The sequence below is a fragment of the Mycteria americana genome, chromosome 2, assembly GCF_035582795.1.
Source record: "Mycteria americana isolate JAX WOST 10 ecotype Jacksonville Zoo and Gardens chromosome 2, USCA_MyAme_1.0, whole genome shotgun sequence".
In the NCBI taxonomy this organism is placed as follows: Eukaryota; Metazoa; Chordata; class Aves; order Ciconiiformes; family Ciconiidae; genus Mycteria; species Mycteria americana.
The window spans coordinates 119,232,330-119,259,556 of NC_134366.1; the positions used below are offsets into that span (position 1 = coordinate 119,232,330).

At 38.0% G+C, this 27,227-nt stretch overlaps 1 protein-coding gene across 9 annotated transcripts in view; it reads right to left on the minus strand.

Annotated features, from left to right (window-relative positions):
* The window catches only part of PTPRM (protein tyrosine phosphatase receptor type M), a 489,673-nt gene that overhangs the window by 146,179 nt on the left and 316,267 nt on the right, over window positions 1–27,227 (minus strand). For 5 of the 9 annotated variants that reach the window (XM_075494401.1, XM_075494400.1, XM_075494399.1 and 2 more), the window contains one exon: window positions 15,280–15,412. In XM_075494401.1, the coding sequence (XP_075350516.1) occupies window positions 15,280–15,412 (133 nt within the window). Of the gene's footprint in view, window positions 1–8,150; window positions 8,181–15,279; window positions 15,413–27,227 lie in introns of all 9 variants that reach the window. The other 4 variants (XM_075494396.1, XM_075494398.1, XM_075494393.1 and 1 more) reach the window with 1 other exon arrangement.

Genomic DNA, 27,227 nt, shown 5'->3' on the forward strand with positions numbered 1-27,227 from the left:
CTAGCTACATTTTGCATGTGGGCTACTGCGCTGAAATGAGGAAGGACCCTGATCAGATAGAATCCTTGCACAGACTCTCACAAATGGAGGCAGAAGGCCAGAGTCACCAGGCGTGCCAGAAGAAAGCAACTGAGGTATGGCTTCTTATCCTCATGCCAGAGTTAGGTAATTCATCACAGGAAAACAATGACCAAGAAAAATGACAGAAAGAAAATTTGGAAATGAATTATGATTTTGGTCAGCTAGACCCTATGGAAAGCAAATGGCCACTGTTGTTCCCTCTAGGGATCTGGCAGTCTAGACTTTAAGGGAGCTCAAGGAATACTGTAGATAAGAAACGAAATGAAAAGGAGAAGAAGGAAAAGAAGCCAAGATTAGAACATTTTCATTGTGAAATTAAGAGTGAACACTGACAGATGCTACCCTGAGGTGGATTATCATTAACCTGGCCATAACCCCTGCAGATAGGCTCAACAAAGGTATTTCAGCTGAAGCATCTCCCATGGGATTCAGGGGTCAGAGAAAAGATTACAGATAATAAGCTCAAACAAAAATAAAATCAGTCAATAGAAGTTATTGCAATACTAATGACTACGACACCTCAGTGGTCTGTGCTGACATCACTCAACAGACAGGAACGTCTTGTTACAGTTGTTCTTATCTGTATCACGGAAGTGATTAAGCCTGTGGTTTACTGCAGCAAAGAAGTCTTAGGCTAGATTCACCATATGATTTCTTCTACCCATTCTTCTTTAAGCTTTTTTCTGCTGCTTGTCCTCCTTGAGTCCAGGAGAGATACAATGCAACATTCATCTTATGCCTTGTAGTCCCACCTTTTGCAGACATCTTCTGTCGACCAGTTCAATATTTATAGAATCATAGACTTGTTTAGGTTGGAAAAGACCTTTAAGATCATTGAGTCCAATTGTTAACCTAGCACTGCCAAGTCCACCACAAAACCATGTACCCAAGCACCACATCTACACGTCTTTTAAATACCTCCAGGGATGGTGACTCAACCATTTCCCTGGGCAGCCTGTTCCAATGCTTGTCAACCCTTTTGGGGAAGAAATTTTTCCTAATATCCAGTCTAAACCTCCCCTGGCACAACATGAGGCCATTTCCTCTTGTCCTATCCCTTGTTACTTGGAAAAAGAGACCAACACCCACCTCGCTACACCCTCCTTTCAGGTAGTTGTAGAGAGCGATAAGGTCTCCCCTCAGCCTCCTTTTCTCCAGGCTAAATAACCCCAGTTCCCTCAGCCGCTCCTCAGAAGACTTGTGCTCCAGACCCTTCACCAGCTTCGTTGCCCTTCTCTGGACACGCTCCAGCACCTCAATGTCCTTCCTGTACTGAGGGGCCCAAAACTGAACACAGTATTCGAGGTGCGGCCTCACCAGTGCCGAGTACAGGGGCACGATCACTTCCCTAGTCCTGCTGGCCACGCTATTTTTGATACAAGCCAGGATGCTATTGGCTTTCTTGGCCACCTGGGCACACTGCTGGCTCATATTCAGCTGGCTGTCGACCAACACCCCCAGGTCCCCAGGACCCGGCACTTAGCCTTGTTGAACTTCATGCAATTGGCCTCGGCCCATCGATCCACCCTGTCCAGGTCCCTCTGCAGAGCCTGCCTACCCTCACGCAGATCAACACTCCCGCACAACTTGGTGTCGTCCGCAACCTTACTGAGGGTGCACTCGATCCCCTCATCCAGATCATTGATAAAGATATTAAACAGAACTGGCCCCAATACTGAGCCCTGGGCAACACCACTTTTGATCGGCTGCCAACTGGATTTCATTAAGCCATTTTGAAAACTAACACTTCAATCTTTCATAAAAAATACAGGCCTTTAGTAACATAAATTATGAAGTGAGTTTTGGTCTTAATATGCAGTATAGCTTCTTTACTGTTAACACATTTACAGTCACACAAAGTGTAATGGCAGGTTTGGGGTTTAGAGAAAATAAGTTTCCAATGCCATTACCCCTCTTGTACAATAAATACTAATAGTAAAATAAGGAAAAACTCTCCTTTCTATTTGGATATTTAAAATGAAAGAATCTGCAGTCAGTTTTGAGCTATCTATGTATACAGAAATGAAATTTCAGTGTAAAAAATACATGAATCGCACCTTTTTCCTGAGGGAAAAGTCTTGAAGTGAATGAAAATGATTCACCTTATACACTCTTTGCAAGTCTTATTCAACAATGATGGTAGATAATGGCAAAATCTCAGTGCCTAGAATGACTGCTGTTGACAGTAAGCAGGACTGATTTGGGAACCAAATTTTTTAGGAAGCTACAAACAATGTCAACAGGCTAATTGAGGAATTAATTCAATCCACAATTTTATGGAGAAGACAGTCCACCCTGGTAAACTGGTAACATTAATTGAACAAGATTCAACATGGGACAGCAGTACGAATACTCAAATACAAAGGTAACTTCTTTAACACGCATACCTGTCCCTATCCTCTCTTCCCCTCCCGAATGTATGCATTATGTCTCAGTGTTGTATATAATAAAGATAGGCTTTCAGGCTTATCCTACAAGAGTATATGGAATCCACAATTTCTAAAAGCTATCTCAGTATTCAATTCAAATCCCTGTATATTAGTTTAGAAAAGCAAGACAAAGCTTTTACTAATGTGGAAAGAACCAAGATGTCTCTAGACAGCGTAAGCATTTATTTTTCCTTCAGTTACATTGGTTCCTACACTAAATGTCTGGTACCTTCACAAAACAAGCAGTGTAAACTAAAACTGTCCCTTTAAGGACAGAAAAATCTCCAAACCCCAGCTCATCTGCAAAATTTACTGCTTAACACTGAGGGAGCGAGGACAGTAACTGAGTGTGATTGTGTGGCCAGCGTAGCAATCAATCACTTCTGATATTTCACCTCACTCTCTCAGTAGTACCCATTTATTTTGAAAAACCCAAACTTGCAGCACATTACAGATTATGGTTTCTCACTCAACACACCTGGGCTAATGTAGTTTTGAAAACTCTGGGTAACTTCAGAAATGACTATGGGTTTCCTATGTGTAGGTATTGGAAAAGTAACTTGGAGTGAGTATCTAAACATGCCCAGAAAAGATGAACTAAAGCAGAGCTATTCCTCCACATGAATGATCTGATCTCTGTTGCACCTCAAGAAAGCTATTTCACATAGTCAGATCACTGTGCTGGGGGGCTCGCATACTTCAGAAAGAGCTAATACAATAAAAAAAAAAAGGATTTACTTACTGGTGGTCTGAGTGTTAAGGATTTTTTACAATTTTTTCTACAGAGAAATGGGAATGTAAGCCTTGGCTATAAAGCAACACAATCTGATCGAAAAGAATCAGAAGATGCAAGGAATCAGCAAGTATAAGAAATAATAACTTCAGATAGATTTTTAAAAATTATGTGGTGTATTTTAACTAAAAATAACATTCTAATTCTGAGATCGCTTAGTATCTCTGCATGAAAGCTAGATATCGTACCGCTGTACTCAAAGCATATGGCACATAGCCCACAAATGTATTTTTCAGTGATGGGGATTTAGTAAAACACCCTCCTTGCTATTTTGGGCACTGCATATTATCCAAAGATTTCAATATGTTGGCATTCTAGACTTTGCCAGATGCAACAAAACTCATGGGACATCCCCAAAGTCTAGCTTACAAGACAATTACAGAAATCCATGTTTATTTTGGGTAACATGATTCTATGATACAAGTCTATGTAACTATGCATATTTGAAGATTCAGAAGAGATCACAGACATAGTCTAACAGATCAAACACATCAAACGGTTCAAACACATTCATGTTTTTCTGTTCAGTGCTCTCTTCCATCTGCAAGACACAAACTGATGAACTTATTCTAGTTCCAGAGGCAGCTGCAGTTGAGAATACAGGACTGTTTCTAACCTCTCTCACTATTTTCAAATTACTACAGAAGCTTTAAACATGATTATTGCATAGTTCCTGGAATTATCCAGAAGTCACTGTTAAGAGTTTTGACACCATTGATTTTCTGGAAATTTTATGACTCTGATTATTAGGGTCATTTTTCAAATCTGCTAACCTTGTGCTTTCTGCCATAAGTACTAGGTCAATCGCAACAGGATTGGGGAAATGAGACACAAATTAAGTCTCTGTACAGAGCTCCAGAAGCCAGCACTGAAAATCTGCTAGCGAAGCAATAGACACAGAGATAACTAAACTGAGAACAGACTCCCAGGCTCCTGAGCTCAAGTCAGACATACAAGAAAAGTGTACTTCAACTGGGCCCCAAACTATCAAATTCTCATGAAAAGAAGGGTATGTTTTTATTCACGTTTATATGAAAGAGCTCAATGTTTGTAGAATTAATTTTCTTGTAGGAGGAATTTTGTTCTCTTTGAGTCATATACAAAGCACCAGGCAATAGGACGTCTAGTCCTATACAGTCCATTTTAGTAATGTTTCAACATTGTATTAGGCTTCTGAATTGTGATTTCCATACAGAGGACATACCTGTGATGCACTTCTGTCCTAAGTCACCTAACTAGATCATTAGTGCTGGGATAGACAATATCAGATTTCATACTATTAAGATCTCAACATGATTACTATTTTATAAGAATACTGGGCAATAATTGTCTCCTATTTCCCTACTTCACCTTTCACAAGTCGAAATGACTTGTGAAAAGGCACAAAAATAGAATAACATTATGCACCTAACTGCTGTGCAGCACCGTTGTTGCATAAGTACTTAATTTCAATAATAATCATAACATACCATTTTGATATCAAGTTCAAACTGAGGGACAACATCAAAAGCTACCTTCACAACTTTGTATTTTAATTGGGCATACATCCTACTCATAGGAATGTAATGGAGTCTCTTGAAAGCAACTTATAACAGCTACAATCTGTAACTATCTGCCCCAGAATTTGGGGTAAATTGAATTCCCAAATCATTCCCAAAAAACCCCAAATTCACAAATCAGGCGTCAGTGCCTCGAGGAAACTGAGATGGTCCAAGCACTCATTGTGTTTGTCTGATGCTTGAATTTGAATGAATCTAGGTATGTTAGCTTCTGACTAATGATTAATGACCTCCAAGGGCAGAATCTGTATCAAAATTAAGATCTCAAATATAAAAGTTAATGGCTATCGGTCAGCACAGTGGCACTCATTGTCACCTGAACAACAGGCTTGTCTAGTTCATTTAACCATAATTACACAATAAACTACTAATGTACTTTTCCTTCTCTGGCCAATGTCACAGGGGTTTTGCCCATCAGAAAATGTCAGGAGAAAGCAGTCATGCCAGCACTGGCTGCCATGCTGAGAACACCAGTCATAACAAGTGTCACTAATGACACCCTCTCCATTCTTCTCTTCCCACCTGGAATCGACTGCAAAGTCAAAAGACCTGCTGCAGAGTTAATGAGCACTATTAAATTTGCTCTAATCTTAAGAACAAAAGAACTCATACAGGACTAACTACGGCCAGACAAAAAAAAATCTGCTGCCTGTCTGAGGTGAAAGGTAAAAAATGCACCAGTTCTCAGGAAATCAAGAGTGGGACGAAAGACGTTGGCAGAGGCACTCAAGCCCATTAAAAAGAAGTATAATTCTCAACAGCAGTACTCAACTTCTTTTTGGTAACATCTCTTGACTGGCTATCTAGTAAACACAAAATAAAATGGAAATAATTCCCTGCCAAATATGCACAGCTGTAGGTCCACCTCTGATGATTCATCAGCAGCTCTAGGCATCTGCCAATTTTTTCTTTTTTAATTTTAATTTAGGATGGATCTAGAAGTGGCAGAAATTGCAGTCTACTAGGGAAAAGGAGCCCACAGCACATAAGGAAAGCAGCACACAAGACAATAGTAACTATTTCAGTGCATAGATGCTTGCTTGGATGTTACAGCTTGCATTTACAATGACTAATCAGTAAATTTGAATATGATACTCAGTATAGAAGTGGTAAATTAGCAATGGCAGAGTACTTCAAATTATGTTTCTCAAAATATAGAACATTTTATAATCCATACCAACTTCCTCAGCTAAAAATAAAACTGTAATGAATTCTGCATTCATCTAAGATTTCCACCAATTTCAGTGAAATTGCGTGGTGAGTAAACAGGTGGAGAATTTGGTCCAAAATATTTCCTCCTGTTGGGGGCCGATCTTGTCTGCTCTTTTCAGGGCTCTTACTTCCCTTCTTTCACCAGACAGGGAGCAAAACAATACAAGGTCAAGATCACACAATTTCTTTTGGAAGAGTTAATGTACCCGAACTACAAAGTTACTGAATTTGTATCACACTAACAAAACGACAGATCTTTCATTGAAGCTGCTGTGAGAGCATTCCAAAAAATCAAGAGAAGCCCTATTCCATCCGCTATTAACAGTCTCTGTGATTGCAAAACTGGGGACTAAACCTTTGTTTGTAAAACTTACAGAAACATTTCAATTCACATATTTTCCATTGACAATGGAAAAAGAGAAAAAAAGATATAATCCAATTTCTTTGAATAACGAAACAGTGTTTCATGTAATGTTCCATTTGTTTCAATGTTGTTTTTGACTTAGCCTTGAGACATGAATCATATTAAAATATTAATTTAAATATATTTACTTATTATGGCAACAACACACTATATGGCTTACTATATTATACTCTTTTGACATTTTAAAAATAACATTTAAATGGTCCCAAACTGAATTTTTTTTTTGAAGGCCTATTTCATGGAAGATATGGTCTTTTCCTCTGGGGAACAGAAACAAATTTTGAAATACTGTATCTGTGGAAGAGATAATTTTTTCTGACCTTCACATTAATACAGTGCTTTAAAGAACAGTTTAAAAAATTTCACTATATGTAAAGTGTCAAATAGTGTAAGACAAAATCTGAATTACCAAGTAAATGAGCAGTTTCAATATATTCAGAAGTTGTAGGGATTTTCAACTAAGAGGTTTAAATTTTAGTTGCTTTAATTAATTTGAAGCATGGTTCTGCTTACCAAGTTTTCAAGTTAGAAAATATTTACGAATTTTTCCATAAATTCTATAAATGAATGTTTGATGCTTTTTCAAAATATTAATTGAAAAAATATTTATTTAAAAAGTTTGAAGAGTAACTAGAAAGGAACATCAGAAACTTAATATTGTCTTTAAATAAAAACATTACTGAAATGTGTTCCTTTCCAGAGCATGCTACTACCATATGTGCCTGAAAACTAGTACAACAGTCTGTCTCATGCATGTAACACCCCATCCTCTGTAATGATATAAAAATATCTCCTAGTTTCCCATGACTTTTAAACCTGAGCTTTAAAGAAGACAGATATCTACTGGACAGCTGATTTTTGCTGCTGGCCAACAAGATTAAAGAAGGTTAAATGCATCCCATTTTGTGACTAAGCAAGACCCCTAATATTTTGCTAATTCAAAAACTATCATGTGCTTCTTGCACCTGGAAAGCGAGAAAAGGTGAATAGACTCAGACAAGGATCTGCTAAATTCACAGAAGAACCCTTCTCATTCATCACCTGCTGACAGCAGGGAACGAAACAAAGGCTTTGGGTAAATAAAGAATCATATAATGGTATTACTAAGGACTGTATCAAAATGAAAAGTTATTACTTACTCAAAGTTATGCTTCATCTTGCCCTCGATTTTTAGTGCTCTCTCCTTTGAAATTTACACCAGTAATGGTAACTCATGATGTTTATGCATGATCATTATTCATGAAAAAGTAGTAATATGTACACAGCAACAAACGGAAATGCTTGTACATGTCTAACAAATGCTATATTTCCAACAGAACAAATGAGAAAGAAACCACTAAATAAATTCTAAAAATAATTACTTAGGCATGAAAATTTCTCATAGACGTGGTAGTAATATTTATACCTACTACTTTTCAATTAAGAAAATTCATTATATAACGATATTCAAAGGACTCTAATGCACAGTATGAGGCATAAGAAACTGCTATAAAGCTAAATATTTCATTACATTATTGACCATGTTGTTTTTATCTTGGTAAAACTTTTACAAAGGTTGTTTTTATAAAGGAATTTTCAATATTAGCATTCACTACTTAGGCATGGAACAACATGGCAGAAAGAGTGTCTCTGATGACAAAGAAGTTACTTACAGGTAATAAGTGTAGGAGTGATAGCTTCTTCTGCCATGATGGTGGAAGGATTAGGCAGTGGTGGAAAAGATGAAATGGAAGGAAAGAAAAGCCAAATATTAATGTATGAAAAATCAAGATGAAACTGAGACCAGAACTGGTGACACAAATGAAAGGTAGCAAGAATGCATATCTGGGCATATCATGCAATGTGTCTGAAACAGACAGATGGCATATCCAATCTCCGTAAAACTTTAAGCAATACAATATATAATGCATCTCCAACTGTTAAATCAAACCACCTTAAAGTACACCTACTAAGTAATGCTAGATATTTAATGTATATTTATCTCTGCATATACTACACACACAAATACTCCTAATTAAAGTGATAAAACACCGCCGGTTACACCTCAACTGCATTAGGAATAAAGATACGGAACTTCTAACATGGTGTTAGAAGTTTAACAAAGCAGAATTTCAGAACATGTATTAAGTAGCTTCTCTTCCATCATAGTACTGTAGAATCTTGGGATATAGCTTTCTTTACTTAAAGAAATCAGTTCTGCCATTGACAGGACTAGAACTTGTTTCCAGAGGGGAAAAATCAATGGCCACAGCTTTTTTAATATCTCAGCTTTTTTAATAACCATTTAAATTCTGAAGAAAAAATGACTTCGTGCCATGCAAATAAAAAGGCTATCCTTGCTGGCTAAAATTATTTTGGTGGTATTTCCCCATGTAGCAGAGGAAAAAATAAGAACTGATCCTGTATCCCTGTTATTTCTGTCCACGTGAATGTCACAAAGAACAAGTTGAAGACCTCACACCACCACCTTGAGAAATACGGACCCAGTCAGTCTTTCCTGCATCACCTCTTGCAGAGCCAGATCTTCCACCCAGACATGCTCTGCATGAGCACAAAGTATAGAAGCCCTCCAGCTACGCGCTTCTGCTTTACACCTCTCCCTCCCTCAGTTATGAGCCACTACAAGCAGGACTGCAACTCCCCAAAAGGGGCAAGTTCCAACCTAAATGAATTCCATACATTGATGGCAATTAAAAAGAGGCTGGAGATATTAAAACATCTCTCAGCATAACATCAAGTAGCATTCACACGTTGGTAAGATAAAAGACTGAAAGGAGCCATGTAGGCATTTGTAATTTTTACAGCACATGCATACAGCCCTTTGACTGCAGAGGAAATATGTAAACAGGCCTTGCAAAGGACTATAACTAACGTTAACTTGCCTCTAGCTACATGCTTCAGGCATCCCTTTGAAAACTAGGCTTTCATCAAATTTTCTCTCTCATCTTCTTTGTGTGAAGATGCCGTTGGAAATATTTCCCAGTTTTTATTCCCATTTTTCTGATGCAAACAGTATTGTTCAAACACAAGAGGCTAGATACTGAATATTTAATCACGTGGCACATCTGCAAAAATGCACACCTGTTAAAGTTGAGTTTTAAAAGATATCTAAGAATAGAGTAAGAGGAAAGCTGCAAAACAGTTATACGCTTCTTCCATCAGCACATACCCCATTGCCTTCAGTAAGGAGCACAGGATCAGGCCCTATCAAAGCAGATCAACTTACCTGCTCTATTAGTAAGGGGTTGTTTTCTGGTTCAGTCATAATTCTATCTCCCCCTGCCCTTCTTTTCAGAATTACTCATTCTCTCACTTTCATTTAGAATCTCATGACACTGCCAACCCTGTTTCTTGCCATATGTTGCCATGACAGAGTTTTAATGTAATTAGTACAAATGTTCTCATACTTCTAAAAGATGTATAATAATTTGAGAAACAACAATAGATACAATTAATCAGTGAAGCACTGCTGGTACTTATATGCAGAATTCTGCGAAATATGTTATAGAGATAAATTATTCCTTATGAAAAAAATGCTGAAAATCCAGGAGCTTTAATTTGTGTGAATGTCCCATTAAAAATTTGTATAAGATGAGAAAAATTAAAAGTCTCAAGCTCCAGTTATTTTTATATTGTTACAGTTGTGAGATTTTCCATATGAAAGTCCTTGAAAAAGAGCACTGTGTTTTTTGACTCTCAAGGATACCAGACACTGAAAAAAACAGGTAAAAAGAATAAATTAAAAACCTACAGAAACAGAAGGTTTTAGACTCACAAGGCCTCAGGCCACATGCAAAAGCACCATTCATAATTGAAAAGATTTAGCTTTTTGAAGAAATATGGAGATTTAGCTTTTTGAAGAAATACCCATTTTACTTTCTACATAATGTATACAAACTTTCTCTCTCTCTATGTATGAAAAGTCTTTTTCTGCTAAAGAGAGTGACCCAAAGATTTTGGCCAAATTTTCTTCTGTGCATGGCTCTTCAGTCACTTCCCGCTAGATAGGTTATTTTATGTCAATAAACTGTTTCTATGTATAGTGATAATATAAAGCACTTTTATACCCTTAGGGACTGAAGACATAAATAAATTTCATAAATATCACTTGTAGAATAAGGCCCCACTATAATATTTATCAAAACCAATGCAGCCAGGCACAGGAGGATTGTCCCACTAGAAGGGAAAACTTCTGGCACTGTGTAATTACCACAGTGATTTCTTTCATTGTCTCTCTTCTGTAGCTGGCCTAGAGGGAAAAACAAGGTTCAGAGGTAGCACTGTAAGACTGGCGTTTTCCTTCAGCCCGTATTATCTCCAATTTCTATCCTAACTGCTTGAAATTGTTGGTAAAGGTGTATAACTGAACAGCCTGATTTGCTACCAGGGAATGCGTTCCCAGCCCAGCTCCACTGAGTGTAAAGGCCTTCCTTATCCACTGCCAAGAACCAGGGTCTCCGAGTTAAACAGATGCCACAATTACATACGTTAGAAACTACTGCAAGGCTTAGGCATAGAGACAGCTGAAAACAGAAACTAAAGATAGGCAAAAGAAAACAATCCTTTTATGGAGAAATGCAATGATCAGAAAAACTCCATTCCACAACTGAAGCAGAAGCCAATGTAATTAAATTTTAATAACCGCTTCCTTACTGCACTCCCACTGCAGCAGCAAGATGGTAGTCCCAAAAGAAACAGCTGCCCCAAAGACATATATACTTTTAAGCAAACCTTGGACCAAGAAATCTAATTTCTCAACTTCTGCATATTTTTTAAACTGAGCTGAAATAGAATATAAAAAAAAAAACCAACCAAAAAGAGAAAAGAATAAAGCAGTAAGGTTCTGATTTTTCCAAGTCTTGATTTAATTGCTATTGCTTTTCCAAAGGTTGTGGGAACAGTTCTCTCATTTTCACTGCTCTACTTCAAGTTGACCAAAAGATGAACTTACTTGCTGCATTTTTTATTTTTTATTTTTTTATTTTTTATAAAGTCCTATGCAGGTATATCAAAGACTGGCAGAGATCAAGGGCCTTGCCTGAGATTTAATATTCAGGATCAGATTCAAAATCTACTTTATTGTGGAGCAATATTGTGGAAACACATGTATTGGTTTCCACTGACTTTGTGTTAACTCTTAAATGAGAGATTCAGAGCACAGCTGAGGAGAGGAAAGCCTACTGGCATTATTCTGACTTCACAGAGAAATATCATCTCATTGATATGACCATATTGGTATTAGGAATAGCTTGCAGGTTCCTAGTCTACATGACATGACATCTTTATGCAGGAATGTGGGTGAATGGATAAAGAAAAGATAGAACAGAACAGATAAAGAACTCTGCACAACCAAGTGGGGAGAAAAACAGGAAAGCACTAACAGTCTTCCCCTGACCCAGGTGACAAGCATACAGATCTGTTTTACTTTAGTCAAAGACTGAGTGTCCACACAGAAAATGTTTTAGTGTCCATGATGTTCCTACCCTCACTAGTGACTCCATACCATACAACGAATAGTTAGGCCACCTAATCTCTCTGTGACTCAGTTTATCATACAACTACTTCAGAAGACCACTCTATAGTGAAATTAATAATGATACCTAATGACTGACTATTGATATTTGCAGAACTTCTCTACCTACTTCTTTGATAGTGACCATATCCAAAGCATGGCTGTGCTGCACTGAAAACTGCTTTGAATGTTGGTCTTGTCTATTTGGCTACTGAATTAGAAGTCAAAGAGGCTGATCTGTGCAAATCTGTGGTGCCTGGCACCAACCAAGCAAAGAATGGTTGCTGGACGAAATGAGGTGGCTATTAATGGAATATGTTGGACAGAGCCATGGTTATCATGTACAGTAAAACTGCTTTGCAAATCTCTTGACAATGGAAAGAAATGATTCAAAACTAAGTTAATTAAGCACTGTGAAGCCCCAAGGATAAAGTAAATTTAATCTACTGGTGAGATCTGGAGATCAAGTCTACAAGGACCCATTTCCATGAAAGAATGAGTAACAGACAGCATACGCCTTGGGATATGCCTTAGAATAGTGGAGTGTGAATGGGATACTGCCGTAGCCAACTCCAAGCAAGACAAGTTTCAGAGCATGTTGACTCAGCATGGTGAAACCTAGCATTGTGGGCCACAGAGTATGCACATAATAGTGCGGAGAGGAAAGTGGTTCTCAGGGGAAAGATGCCACTGAATTACAAGGTGTTATTCTATTTTTCACTCAGGTCTTTACTCCAGTAAAACTTCTGATAAAGTAAATGAAATAAAATCATCAAGTGCAGTAGTCAAATGACACGCTAGCTTGATGAGATTGTTTCACAAAGTAGCACCTAAAGTATCATAAAACTGCAAAAACACTACAGTTTTACTAAGCTTGCAGAATGATTTATACATTTTCTTCAAATGCATAATGTATACACAGTAACTGAACCAAGGTGAAACCATAGGGGCTCTCAGCAGCATAGTGAATTAATGCACCAATAACAATCTATTGAATAATCGGTTCATCTTTTGCTTAAGTCATGAGTGTAATTGTATTCAAGACCTTCTATGCTACAGCATCTGCTTTAGAGGTCTGGGACACAATATACCTACCTCCTGAAACTCTCATTAAAGCCTAGTCACATCCTGTTACACAGATGAACCATTCTTACTTTTTAATATTCACTTCAACTCATTCCACAGTTTGTTTTGTTCAAGGCTGCAGCATCATTCTGGCATATGTTTAAGCTATTGGTATCATTCTTTCTGTACTACACAATGAAATTGTATCTATTTGGTAACAGAGTTCCTGGACTTGTACTTTCAATAGTTTCATCTCTGTCACAAGCAGATTTATTCCAAACCCCAAAGAAGTTCACATAATGCACTTTTCTTCTAACAACAGAATTACTTTGAATAATAATTACTGTGCTGTGGTAGACAGAAGGAATCAAGTATCATTCTGCATTAACATGCAAACACTTAGGATTCGAGCCTTCCTGCCTCTAACAATTAGATTATCAAAGAGCTTTTCCCTAGAGAATGAAGCAAGAGCTGGTATTGCATCCATTTAGCCAGAGACCCTGACACCTTATTTACTTTGAAACTATTTGGATCATTTTGCAATGCTCTCCCTTCAAGATTAAGAGAACTTGTCTCCCTTGGGTGAATATATTCTATCTTTGGCGCGAATGCTTAAGGAGAGGCTCAGAACTGGAAGAGAGAGAGTGATGAATGCCAGTCAGGAATTGTGTGAAGAAGGACTGGCCAGATAATGCGAGAAGCCTTCCTCCCTGCATGCCAAGTGTTGTGTCTGGCCCTAGGGAGGAGTTTGGGAGTTCAACTGTTAAAACTGAAGGTATGAATGATGCAAGAAATCAGAAGTGGGAAGAAAAAAGTACTGCAAAGTCAGAACAGATTTTAACTCTGCTACACTGTACTTTATTGAGAAGATTTGGTTACTGGGTCAATTTCATTGCCCCAGCCAGACTTATCCTGTGGCTTAAGTCTCAGTCTTTTCCGTACGGCAGCTTTTGACTGCTTTACCTACCTGTTGTCATGACCTAGCCCTCAGCCCTGGCCACAGCGCACCTTTCTCGGCATAGAGCCCTTCTAATTTATGGCCCTGCTTCTGTCTTCAAGGAGAGTGAAAAGTAACTACTTCTGCTGCCTGCCCTGAGGCACTGTCAGGCAGCTGCCTCCTTAGCTGTGCACCTCCACTGTTCAAATTCTGGAAGAATTTCAGGCAGCTCAGGGGTTTGGACTATCTCAGACCTGCCAAACTAGTTAACATACAGTTAAATCACATAGTGTTGGGATGAGGAAAATCAGGCCGAGATTGCTCTCAAAGGAAGAAAAGGGGATAATACAGGGTGAATGGCAAGGAGGTGAGGGGTTATAGGACAGTAAGAAGACTATGCCAGACAAGGAAGGAGAATTCATGACTCGACCCTTTACACAGCTCTCACACATTCCCAACCCCACCTCTACAGCTGCACATCTCACATCGCTCAGGATAAACCTAAAACCTTCTATTTGCTAATGAACTTCTCCCAATCTAGACTTACCTTCTATCATCACACGGATTTTTTTCTTACCCATGCCACCTCCCTAGCTATGAGATATTTTTCCCTTTATTATTTTTCCTTTTACAGTGTTGAGAAAGGCAACCAGGTTTAAAAGTCTTGCACTTCTAATGTTGTAGCAGTTTTCAAATGATATTCAAAACAAAACAATCTCAATGCGTGTGTGTGTTGAACCAGCATTTGGAAACATTCAGCACCATTGTAATATTTTCATTTGTTTTCAGGGAATGAAGTTTGTGCAGAAGAATATAGACCCCATTCTTAGCACAAATTACCTTAGCTCTAGTTCCTGCTTGACTGAGGATTTCTTTTACATTCAAGAATGAAACTACATCTAACTTTCAGCTGATCTGTTGAACAGAGTGGAGACTCACACTTTCAGGATAGAGATACTGTTCTATTATTAGAGTCCATCATGCAGTACTAATGCATAAAGTGCTAGAATCATTAACCTCAAGTTGTTTTTCTTCTATAACAAAGCCACAAACATTAATTCATAGAAAATGCTGTGGGATGAAACAGACACTGTGGTTTTATAAAAACGCAACAAGGCTTTGGAGGTGGGAGAGAGCAGTACTTCCTAAACTCTGTGGCAAAGGGCACGAAAGTAGCTGGATACTTTTGCCAATATCAAACTGAGAACTGCTGTAGGAGATGCTGTGATATGAATATGTACATAGAAAACATCTACTAATTGCTCACCTTTTCTTCATTACCAGCACGACCCCCAGAAATATAATGACGAACAGCAAGATGCCTGCAATGACTCCAGCAATTTTAACAGTATGGTCGGTCTGCTTCTCAGGCTCTGGGTCCGGTTTTCGAGTGGCAGCCCCTATGGAATCAGAAAAAGGAAAAGAGGAGACAGAAAAAGAATAAGGATGTTATTCTTTCGACGTTTATACATTTAACCTACCAATGTCATTATTTTTATCCAGGGCCAACAGATATCAATGCTTGATCTTTTAAGAAAAAGTCCTGCTTTCATATGCATTGACAGGAATATAATTCATATTGTTCCATGACATTTTGCAAGACCACAACACAGGTGGGATACCACTGCCAGCCTCAACCCTTTTATAAGAGCCTCTTCACAGATTCACAAATTTCTATATTTTTATTATCTGTGCTGCCTCCCTTTTCTTTCTGCCATTTAGAAACTTGCTAACAACACAATAACTATCCTAAGCCTTTATCCAAATTTGATTTGCTGGAACATTCCTCAATTATTTTTCATAAATGAAGCTGTAATTCCATAACATATTAGCTTGAACACCTGGAAAAGTGAGATAAGCTCATTTACCATGCATTTTACCCGCAATTGTTTTTTACACAATAGACTTTTTTTTTTGCCTTTGGAAATCTAAATCTAGGTCACATCTGGTAGGCAGCAAGACTCCTTCTAAGCAATTTATTCACAAAGTGGGAAGCAGCTGATGATCACACCACTGGCACCCACATTTAATATCTGTTTAAATGAGATAACCAGTGCCTTACAGCAGCTACTGTCTTAGCTCTTCCAGCTTCTCCATTTAAAAAAAATAACATCGTTTGTACTGTTTACTGTATAATGTGATGGAACGTCAAATCCATGTCTGATGAAATATCCATTTCCTCTACTAAATGAGTTCAGGATGAAAAATGTTAAGGAAGCAACATTCAATTCACTAACCTAATTTTATTTTTTTTATGGACTTCCATTTTTTTTTAATCAAAACATGACAGAATTCATCATTTGAGGCACCATGCCATAACGTGGACACAGGGATTTATGGATCACTTTCCTGCTATAGCTTTTTTGGGAAGGGAGAAGGAAGAATAAAGCCTAAGTGAAGTGTAATATTTTAAGACCACAGTCCTATCTCACTGTCTGGGTTTCACAGAGGGTTTTGAAAGCACGAATTACATTTTATTTGTTTCTTCACTTCCTTTTTTTTGGAAAGAAAGCAAATTAGTGATCAATTTACATGCAGAGATACTTTCTGAAAAGTACAATGAAAACATTTCCAATGTTTCTTCTCAGTTGTAACCAGGATATTCTAAGATGGTGAGTACTTCTGAGTGCCCACAGTTACACTTTTGGCCTACATCTTCAAAACTCCTTACCAGGAGGAATGCCAGGAAACCCTTGCAATTCCTATTGCTGCCAGAAAAGGTGATAACCTTTAATCAAAATATATCTAGAGCTAACTGCAGGAACCAGGTTCTTTGGAAAAGTCTGGCCACGGTACTTTGTGTGAGTGCTAAGTCAGAGGAGATGATCTGCTGCCTGTCTCTGTGCCCAGTCCCACCAGAATATTAGCTCGATAGCAATACACGGTATTGCTAATATACAATACAATTCGGAATTAGTAAAATTCCTACTTTGTATGAGTAAAGGTAACAGAATCTGGCTCTGTATTTTGTTCAATGCAGATGCATAAAATTCTGCTATAAACAGTTATATTTTTGTCTTCCTTTTGTCATATATAAATCATTTTGTTAAACTCTATATTGCTGTAATCTGCACGGCACTCAATAGTGTAGCAGATATTTAGAAGACATCTAGAGTATCTGTGCAAAAGGCAGCTGTTGAGTTGAACTTGGCAAACAGGAAGCAGTGAATCAAGTATGATGCAAATGGTAAGTCATGATAAGGACTTCACAGTCCTCTTTTAAATCTAAAACCTAAGCAAGGAAGAATGCCAAGTCAACAACAAGCAATATCTTTTTAGATGTATTTTCTAAGACTGGTTCCTTCCAAAGTCTATTCTTCATTATCTCCTTCAGGCTACCTCACCCTACTGGAATACTCATCGGTAATGTCTTCTTAAAATCAAATTCTGCCTTATGGTTTCATTCCTTTTGCTAAGGCTTCCAGTGCTAGTTTTGGGATCATGAATGCTAAATGTTAAAAGGAAGTGAAGGCAGCCTTGCTACATTTTCACGTAGAACTCTGAACTATCCAGCGTGTTTTATCTCAGTGTCCTGTCTCTCTTTGACAGCACAGGGTCCTCACTTCTAGCTAGAACTTACTAGCTAGACTTACACTATGCAGAGGAAAGAATATCAACATTTTATTCAGAGCACACACATTCTGCATATCATGGAGTGCAACTTTCATGAAATGCCTTCAGTGACACAAAGCATTACCCTCTTGGGAGTCATGGACAAGCTGGGGAATCCACCACTATTGCAAATTCTCCAAAGAAAGCCTACATGAGAAGAGATACAGAGCCTAACATCAGGACACTGAAACTCCCATATTGCATCATCTATTGATTATCCAATTGAGGGATCATCTCAAATTGTCTAAGAAAAATGCATGTGATGCCACCCCAAATTCAAAATAGAATAAAGCTTCCCATCATGATGGACTCAGCCTGACTCATAACAGAGATTGCCTTAAACTGGAAACATGATGTTTGACATGCCTTTTAAAAACTTCTATCATTAATTATTATAAAAAACCAAATACTGGCATTATCTCAATTCTCCTTTAGTTCCATTCAGCATCTCATTCATTCCCTGACAGAATGTTGCTCCTTTCTTAGCGTCAGTAGGTTCCAAAATCCACTTGGGTTAACAAACCAAATTTGCCACCTTTCACCTTTCTTGAGCATCCCTTGAACATTTCACTATTAGAAATTTTGGATCAACTGTCTTCATTTTATTTAATACTGTTTATTCCTTTAACGTACCTCAGTTTTTCTTCAACAGGATGTTTAAAAATCGTTGTGTTCTACCCCATTCTTTATCCCCCTTAGCATTCTGTTTGGTTTTACTTTGACATCAGATGGACACTGAACAGGTCACTGGTGCATTGTTTACAGTGAAACCTGCATCCCTTTCTTCAGTGCAGTGTTCAGTTTTGAACCCTTTATGAGTTAAAAGTCATTCAAATTTACCTCTGCTGAACACTACATAGCATTTAAGACTGAAATTTGAGTTGGTACTACCTCTTTATTCAGTTTGCTTTTTTCCTGCTGAAATTCTTCACAGTCCTGTATGAATTCTGCTAACCCACATCACCTAGCATCATACTCAAGAGCTGCTGCCTCAGCGCTGACTCTTCCATGTATTTAATAGACATACTGTACAGCATATAATATTAAACCCTTAAGTGCATTAGCTACGATAAATGCTGGCAGTTTACTTCTCTCTGGTTTCCGTCTGATAGGTAGAATTTGACCCAGAGTAATATTTGTTTCTCACCTCATAATTACTTCTTAACTGGCTTTTCATCTATAGCCACACAGGCAATTGCACTGGCACCATGGAGAGAAAGGTGAACTGTGTGTAAGGGGATCGAAGCAGCTAGGGGCAGTACTTCTGAAATTCATTTTGCCACTTGATTAACTGCAATGTCAATTTGTGCTTTTAATTTTGTTTGTATGTTTTTAACAGAGATCTGGAAAATTACTATGCAAGTCTAAAAAAATGATGCCATGGTTTGTCTTTTACTCTGCTGTACTGGCACATACTAAAAAAGTTGAGTGAAATGTAATCTTTCTTTACAGAAATAGTGTTAACTGTTGTATCATGATATTATAGTCTTGGTGTTTCATTCTACTTGTTACTGTTGTTTCAACCGGTTTGTCTGACAGTCATTTCTAATTTCCTTGATCACCCTAGAGCCTTTAAAAATATGTATCTACAAGACTAGTGGAGTTCTGTATCTCCAGTAAAATATCTGTTTTTAATGACAGACTGCATATTGTTGCCAAGAGCTGAGCTAAGCCCACTGCATTCTCCTCACAACACTGGACCTAATAACTTATTTGGGTTTTTTTGTTCGTTTTACTTTTAAGCTTTTGGTTCTACCCTTGCACGCAGAAGCCTGACTTTAAACCTTGCACAATAACCTCACTTCTGTTTTCTTATTGAGACTGTCTGGGCTGGTGGAGTTAGAAGAATCAAGGCCAAACTGACACATATACTGTGGTCCACCTCTAGAAAGGCAATAGGTCAGTAAAAAGCTGTGAGTGCAAGACAGCTCAAGGGAGCTGCTTAGAAAATGAAAGGACAAGGAAAAGTTTCCTGCCAGTTTAAAAAGGATTAAGGTGCTGACTTTGGAAAGTCCTTACTTGATAAGAACAAACTAAAGTGCTTCCTGCCAGAAATGAAAAACAGAGATACACTTATAGATAAACCCCAAGGTGCCACAAAACCCAGCAAAGTATTTCCACAGACTTCCTCCATTGAATAAAGTGGAAGACAGTAACATTGTTTGGTTCCATACCCTTAGTTATTTACCCTCCTAATTAATCTCAGCAATTGCAATTTCCCTTTTACTTATTTATTGCCCATTCTTTGTCGTTTTCCCTAAAGAAGCATTTAAAATGTGAAATATCTTTTTTTTTTCACTTAGAAAAAATGGCATTCAGCTGGCATGATTTATGACTTTCCCTCATGGGTCCCATTTTGTTCAGTACTTTGCAAGACCCAGTGATAATATTTTTAAGTAGTATCCACGAAACACCTAAAGATTTTATTTCACTTATTTTTGACTCTCAGACCTATTCCATTAACTTTTTCTTAATATTGGAATCTCCTTTTCTGAAGTTTAGTGATTACTCAGCCACTTCTTGGCATCTTACCTCCTCTTCAGACTGATAACTGAATTATGTTCTAGTTGCTACTATTTAGTGTCTGCCATACTGTGAATTCTTAAATTACTTCATGCAGTGAAATTTCTATTTCTGTACCATGGGTTAGAAGACTGGGTAAAAAATTTCTTCTCTCTTTGAAGAATTTCTAGTTCTCATTAGAGATATACAGGTCTGGTATTAGTATTATAGGAATAATTTGTGCTTTTTGGAAACCGGTTCTGCGAATTCCTTGGGTGGAAAATTTCCCTTTCCTTTCTCACTCAGGAGGCACAAGTGCCACGTTATCGATCAACCCCAAAACTTCATAAACAATAATCTCCTGTAGGTAGTTTATGGATAGAAAAGTTTGAGCGGAACTATTCCTCATTAAAATGGAAGCTAAGACTATTCGCTGAATGAACTAGCCAAGCAAAATATCATTCTTTTAACCTGCATGCAAGCATTATCCTGTTTTTCAAAACCTATGAAAATGTTCTTCAGTAAAAGAAATGGACCTCTACCAAACTGAACAAAAGCGCTCTCTCCTTCTCTCTTTGTAAATGTACAAAGTTTGGACTTGCTTTTCAATGTTTATTGGTCCCTTCCAAAAAAAGGTAGTTAGAAATGACTGACCATTGTATAGAAAAGAATGAGCAATAAAATAACCCTGGCTCTATAGTCTAGGAGCTGCTAGCTATACTTTCAAAGAAAGGAATAAGTTTAAAGCTGTTAGTACTAAAAACTAGCTATAGGATGTTTTGTCTACAGCGATCTGTAAAAAACCCAGACATTTCTTCTCCTATTTGAGTCAACAAATAATCCCTTCCTTTAATTAACTAGACTGGTTTCATTTTATTTCTCCCACTCAAGGCTGACCATAGTTGCTGCCTTTTTTACTTCCTTTCTGCAGCTTTAAGCTCACAAAAGGTACTTGCTTGGTAAGTCACGTGCGAGCCTTTCCGACTGTATTTCATCCACAGGTGTTCCAGTGACTGATGTAATGGCTAATTTTACAAGGCTTTGAAGCAATAACACAGTTAGTCCAGATCGTCCTAGTTTCCAGTCAAACTTGAGACTAACTTGTTGCGTTAGTAACTAGCCCATGATTTTTTTATGCAGGCAGTGCGATTCAACTGTCACATCTCAGACCTACTTTTAACTTATTTCACAGGATGAGTCAGGAAAATGAAACATTATACCCCTGTGTGACAGTTGCACTGTGATTAGGTGGCAGAAATCATGCAAAATGGTACAACACAGAAGGGAGGTAGAGAGATGTGATGCTTCCTTGGAACACCCATCACTGGGATCCTATTGTCCCTGCCACAAAGTAAGAAGACTGAAAAGATCAGAGAACTTGGCTTTAAAGACTCTGCCCACTCTCTCCAAGGACAACACAAATTCCAAACGCTACTATCATTATTACTTTTTATTATTTGTATGTTAGTAGGATCTAGAAGCTCTAAATCAGGTTGGAAGCTCCACTGTGCTAAGAACAGTGCAAGCACACAGCTAAGCAATCTTTGCCACTAAAAGCACACTATCTAGCCGAGCGAGGCTGTAATAGGCAGGTGTGGCAATAGCAGGTGGGAGGGGGAGGCAAATACCCCTAAGAAAATGCATTTACAACACCCAAATAAATTAACACTTCTATCCTTCCTGCTTTTTTAGCTAGCTGGTATCACTCAGCATTTCCAATTAGTAACACAGTAGAAACAGGTATTCAAGAGTGATTTGAGGGACAGAGTAATGTTTTTATGGATGACATTGGTTAGGGTGTTCCAAGGGAGGAAGTAACATAAAGGTTCATAAACATAAAGGTAGGAAAAGCAGACGTGCCAAAAGTAAAGGGCTGGGATAAAATGCAGTATGACAAAATACAAAAGTACACAAGTATGTCTGTGCTACTGGTATGAAAAGAGGTGCTCCACAGAGGTAGGTCCTTCTTATAAATGCCAAATGATCAACAGGAATTCTAATCCTGTATCACAGACTGCAAATTACACCTGAATGGGGCAGCAGTGCAAAATGTCCAGTTTCCTCCAGAAGTTTCCTCAGCATTTCTACCCCTATCTCCCCCATGAGTGCAGAAAACTGTACCCTCATTTTTAAGTCTGTAGCAGCATTACTGGTGTTATGAAAAGACAAGGCAGTCCAACATGCTTTTTACTTGAGTTTCAAGTTCATTCCAGATGCCAGGATTTGTGACTGTCTTGGAGAAGACCCAAAACACATACAGATTCGTAGATGAAATGAATTACCACCCTGGCTAGTCTGTTTGTACTGTAAGTGACTGGCATTCAGTCCTCATCTGCTAGCCAGCCTGTATTCTGCTAACAAAGTCTTTGTTTTATTACTCCTGGTAGAACTCCAGCTAAGGGAGAAAGTTCTCCCTCCCCTTTCTTATTGTTAGCTTTCAAATCAGTGTTGCTAGTTCTTCAAAACTGCACTGCTTTTTTGTCCATATGGTAGAAGTTACGAGGTGGTGTTGGGCAGGGTATAATTTGTGACAGAAGGCAGTTTTGATCAGTATTCTTTCAGTTTTCTCTCTCTACTCCATGCCTTGAATATGTTAGTTTTGTAAATGCCTCAGAGTAAGGTCTGCTTTACTTCTCTTTTTACACTATTTTTCCCTTTCTGTTCCTGGCTTCTTTTGGAAATGCTCGTGTATGAAGTGCTTTTTCCACGGGGCAAGGATTAGGTTTTCTTTCTGTTTTGCTGAGCACAGGAGCTATTTAAGTGTTGAAATCAATGTATCCTGATTTTCCCTCTTATGACGTGTTAGTGCTCAATAAATCTATTTTTCAAATGTCTGGAAAAGAGGGCAAACAGCACTTATATTTTAGCAGGAACATCTCTCTGTATCTTCTCTGTAACTTATGATCATCGGTACAATACATATTGCTGGGTACAGATCTTCCTTTCCTAAAAAAGATTTCTCTACTTCCATAAGACAACCATGCTGATTTGGTACATTGTTTATTTGGTGTTTTTTAAATGCAGGAAAAAACAGCCGTGTTAAAAGATCTGTGCTAAGAAGGGACTATCAAAATAAGGCTCCACTGTGTAACAATAATTATGAATTATTAATTTTGTTTGTGATATTCTTTACAAAAATGTAAATATAAGTGACAAAGAACTGCATGAAAAGAAATGCAAAGAACTACTTCACTGATGAATATGACTCATTTAACTGACTATCAAATGAACTGTATCTCTCACTGGTGGATGATTCATGTTGGTGCATGTAAGCAAAAAGACTTTTTTTGTTAAACATCTGTGTTTCTGGTTGTCAGGAGTAATAACATTCTTTACAAAACATGCCTAAAACAAATAAAGTTCCCAGTTTGACATGTATCTTTTGGTCTCATCACAATCTATTTTTTAATGGGATTTTAATCCAGGCTCCTTAGACTGGATTTTTCTGGAGACTGTGTTTTTTAAAAAAAGGACTTACAAGAAAACAAGCAAGCAAGCCTTGATAAACAGCTCATTTGCTCCTTTGCAACAAAACCACCAGCCTTTCTGCTAGCTTTTTTTCTCTTTTCTCTTAATCAAGGAAATTTAAATAATTAAAATTCATAAAAATTTTCCTCTCCAGTGGGCACCCAAGCAGTTGGAAGCCCTCACTCATATTGGAAGAAAGAAAGTGTAGGTCCTCGCAGTTTAATATCACTGAGATCATTAAGGGATGTTTAAAGCATACTCAACAGCTACACCACAACCAGAAATTAATAACAAGTCTAGAATATACAGACACGGTGTATCTCCTTCTTGGAAATAAATAATTTCCTAAGGAAAAAAATATAAAGTCTTTGGAACCTTAAGCCTTCAAACGGCCCTAAAGGGTACCCCCATACACTTTAGTCTATCCTATGACAAAAAAAGTCTGGTTATGTATTTATAAGTACTCACTCTGTGTGACCAAAGAAGCAGCCACAATGGTGCACATCACAGACCTCTATGTCAACAAAGGGAAAGGTCATGGAAGCATATTTGAAAGACAGACCCCGCCACTGAAATAAAAGATAAAATCCTCCTGACTACTAGGGAAAGAAGAAACTGGGCTTCTTTACCAAACTGCTCTCTGACTACCCAAACACGACAAAGGTCAATATGACTTTGTGAGATGCAAATTTCTGATCAAGAAGGTTGACTGAGGAGCAATGAGAACATACTTGCATCAAATTATCTGTATACATGTAGGTCTCATACTGAATAAGGATGAGGAGGTCTGAGGAAGAGGCATCAACAAGGGCTGGATCTACAGGTGTCTCAGTACTTTTGAAATGTAGGGCTGGTTACCAGCTGATGCTGTGTGAAAGAGGTCCCACTTGCGGCCACTGGAAGTGCAACAGCATCTTATAAATCTGACTTCTGTGAACAAGAAGTCCTATAGGTATAATGTACAACAAGGGGAGGTTTTAGCCCTAAAACATTTGATTTTATGGTTCTCTACATAACCTCAAGCCAACAGTACTCAGGGTAGGAGAGTGACTCTCAAATTAGCTCTAAGGAAATGAAAGCAGTCAGTCCAGATTGATCCTGTCCATACATACTGCATTTTCTAAGCAAGCCAGCACCACTTTCTAGCTTTCTTCTACAGAAGTAGCAGATAAGTTATCATCACCCTCACCAAGGACATTTGAATTTCACCTGTTGCCGAAGGAGACCTCTGGTTGACTCTTATGCTTTCAACACCAGATCTACTCCTGAAACTATACTGAAAAGTGTCAAGAAATATCAGACATCCCTGAAAGTTTATTTCAGCTCTCTTCTACAAAAAGGAAAGGTGTGGATTTGAAGCCTGAAGAGGAGTCTGCCCTCTTTAGGGGAGGTAAAATGTCGTTTTGCTAGTACTCAGTTGGCCTCCACCAAGCAGGGAAGATGTGAAGTCAGATCAGAGTAATGTTTCTGCAGCTGACCTACTCAGGGTGAAACTCAGCTACAGAACTAGATGTTCTTGGCATGGACAAACACAGCTGTTTTATTTTCCATCCATGAATGCAAGGGATCACATCCAGCATGGGAACTGAGTAACCTGAAGCTATGGGTAGGAAGTAGTGCAGTGAGGTAGTCTTCTGATCTTGATGCCACTGAGGACTTAACTACAGGAACACTAATGAACAGTTCCAAATGGAAAGTCAGCGAAGACCTACTTACTTTGCCATTAGGAGGAATGGGGGGGGAGGGAGGGAGGGGCAGAAGGACAATGTAATGTAGGAATCCCAGGGGTAGGTCTGCACATCCATGCATTTTTTGGCCTATGCCGCCACTGGCTCATAGATGAGGCTGACATTCATGGTGATTTCCACTACCGGCCTCCCTCCACATTGTATCCCTTATGAAGGGTTCTTCAGAAATCCTTCAAAAACAATCACACTCTTCAAATTTACTTATCATTACTTGCTATCCACCTATTTTCTTGAAGGAAAGCATAACATAGCTCATTCTACTCAAAGATAAATGGAATTATACATGCAATGATGCACACAGAAAGGTAAAAATATATTTGTGATAAATTTATAAAAAGCAGGAAAAAAGACATAAAACTTCTTTTTTAAAGCATTTCCAGAGTCAACACTGTTCTGGGGCAGGAAGGTTGGCTAGAGGAACTGGAAAGGAGAATCAGCACAAGAAAGGAAAAATAATTCCACAGAATTCTAAATCTGTCTTTGTGCCAATACAGTGTAGCAATTCTTTTGTTCACATTTCAGAAGCGTTTACAGTATTGCCAATAAAAAACCTGTCCAAACTGAAGCAATGTTAGATGAACCAAGATTCTAGTACAGGGACAAGAATAGAATAGGCCTCCTCTGAATGGTTATCACTGATTTACATTTCATTTTTCATATATTTCCTGTAGGTTTTAGGGGTTACAGAAAAATCTCCATCTGTCCTATTCGATTAAGAATGCCTTAAATAGCCATTTTTCTCATCAGTTCTTTTCATATCACTTTTAATTATTGACACATTTACTCATAACCAGAAGCTGTCTAATTCAATGACAGCATACTGAAAAGTGCAAAATATAACCATTTTGCTTCAAAAAGGTTTCATGAATACTTTGTTTGCTTCTGAGCAATGACAATTTACCATTTTTCCTGTTTCCCTTTGTGTTTCCAATGTGAACTCAAAAGATGAAACAGAACCTGCAGCTACTGTATTTCCCCTCTTGTCAGCTTGAAACCATGTGAGACAGCAACTTCCACTCACTTTTATGCAAAACTGTGACTCAACTTTCATTTGCACGGGAGTTTTCCATCTACAGAAAAACTTCTTAGTGGTCAGCAATAACAAAATCAGATGAAGAGAAGGAAATGAAAGTTCAAAGTTTTGGAAAAATAAAGACTTGAAAATGCACACATATATTTGAATGCCTTTCCCAAAGCTCTAAAATCATTGGCTCTTGCAGTCAAACTCCCATTACTGCAGAAAAGGACATTTTCAATATAATGTCTGGAGAAGCAGGTGTTAAAAACCCTTCAATAACTATAGTCATGGCTTGCATAGTGTTGAGTTATTACTCCAAGCAGACAAATGTAGCTTAGATATTTATTAAGATTTCAGTTATTTCAAGGAATCTAAACTGAGTGAATTGCTGAAACATTATTTTGCCCAAGGTAGTACGTTCTGTGTCTTTTGATTAAAGTCGACAGTATTACTCTCCTCTTTGCTGTACTACTGTATTTAACCGTAACACATTTTAACGTTCACCTATACATTAACACAGAGGCAATCCATGTAATATTGCATTACACATTTGTTAAACTCTCCAGTGATACAAACACCAGATTTGCAGTTCCTAAGAACTACAGGTTATTTTACCCACAACTGGTTCCACATTTTCTTTCAAATTAAAATTCTAATTGCTTAGCATTTTATGAATACAGTCAATAACTACAGATGGGAAACATTGACATTCACAGGTTTTTTTAGTTACTAATTATATCTCTGAGTTTCTCTTTCTTCCCTTGTCTCTCCTTAATTTTTCATTGTGGTACATGCAAAACATTTTCTGCTTTGAATGTAAAAATCAGAGGCATATTTTTTTATACAGAAATGAAATAAAACGCTAGA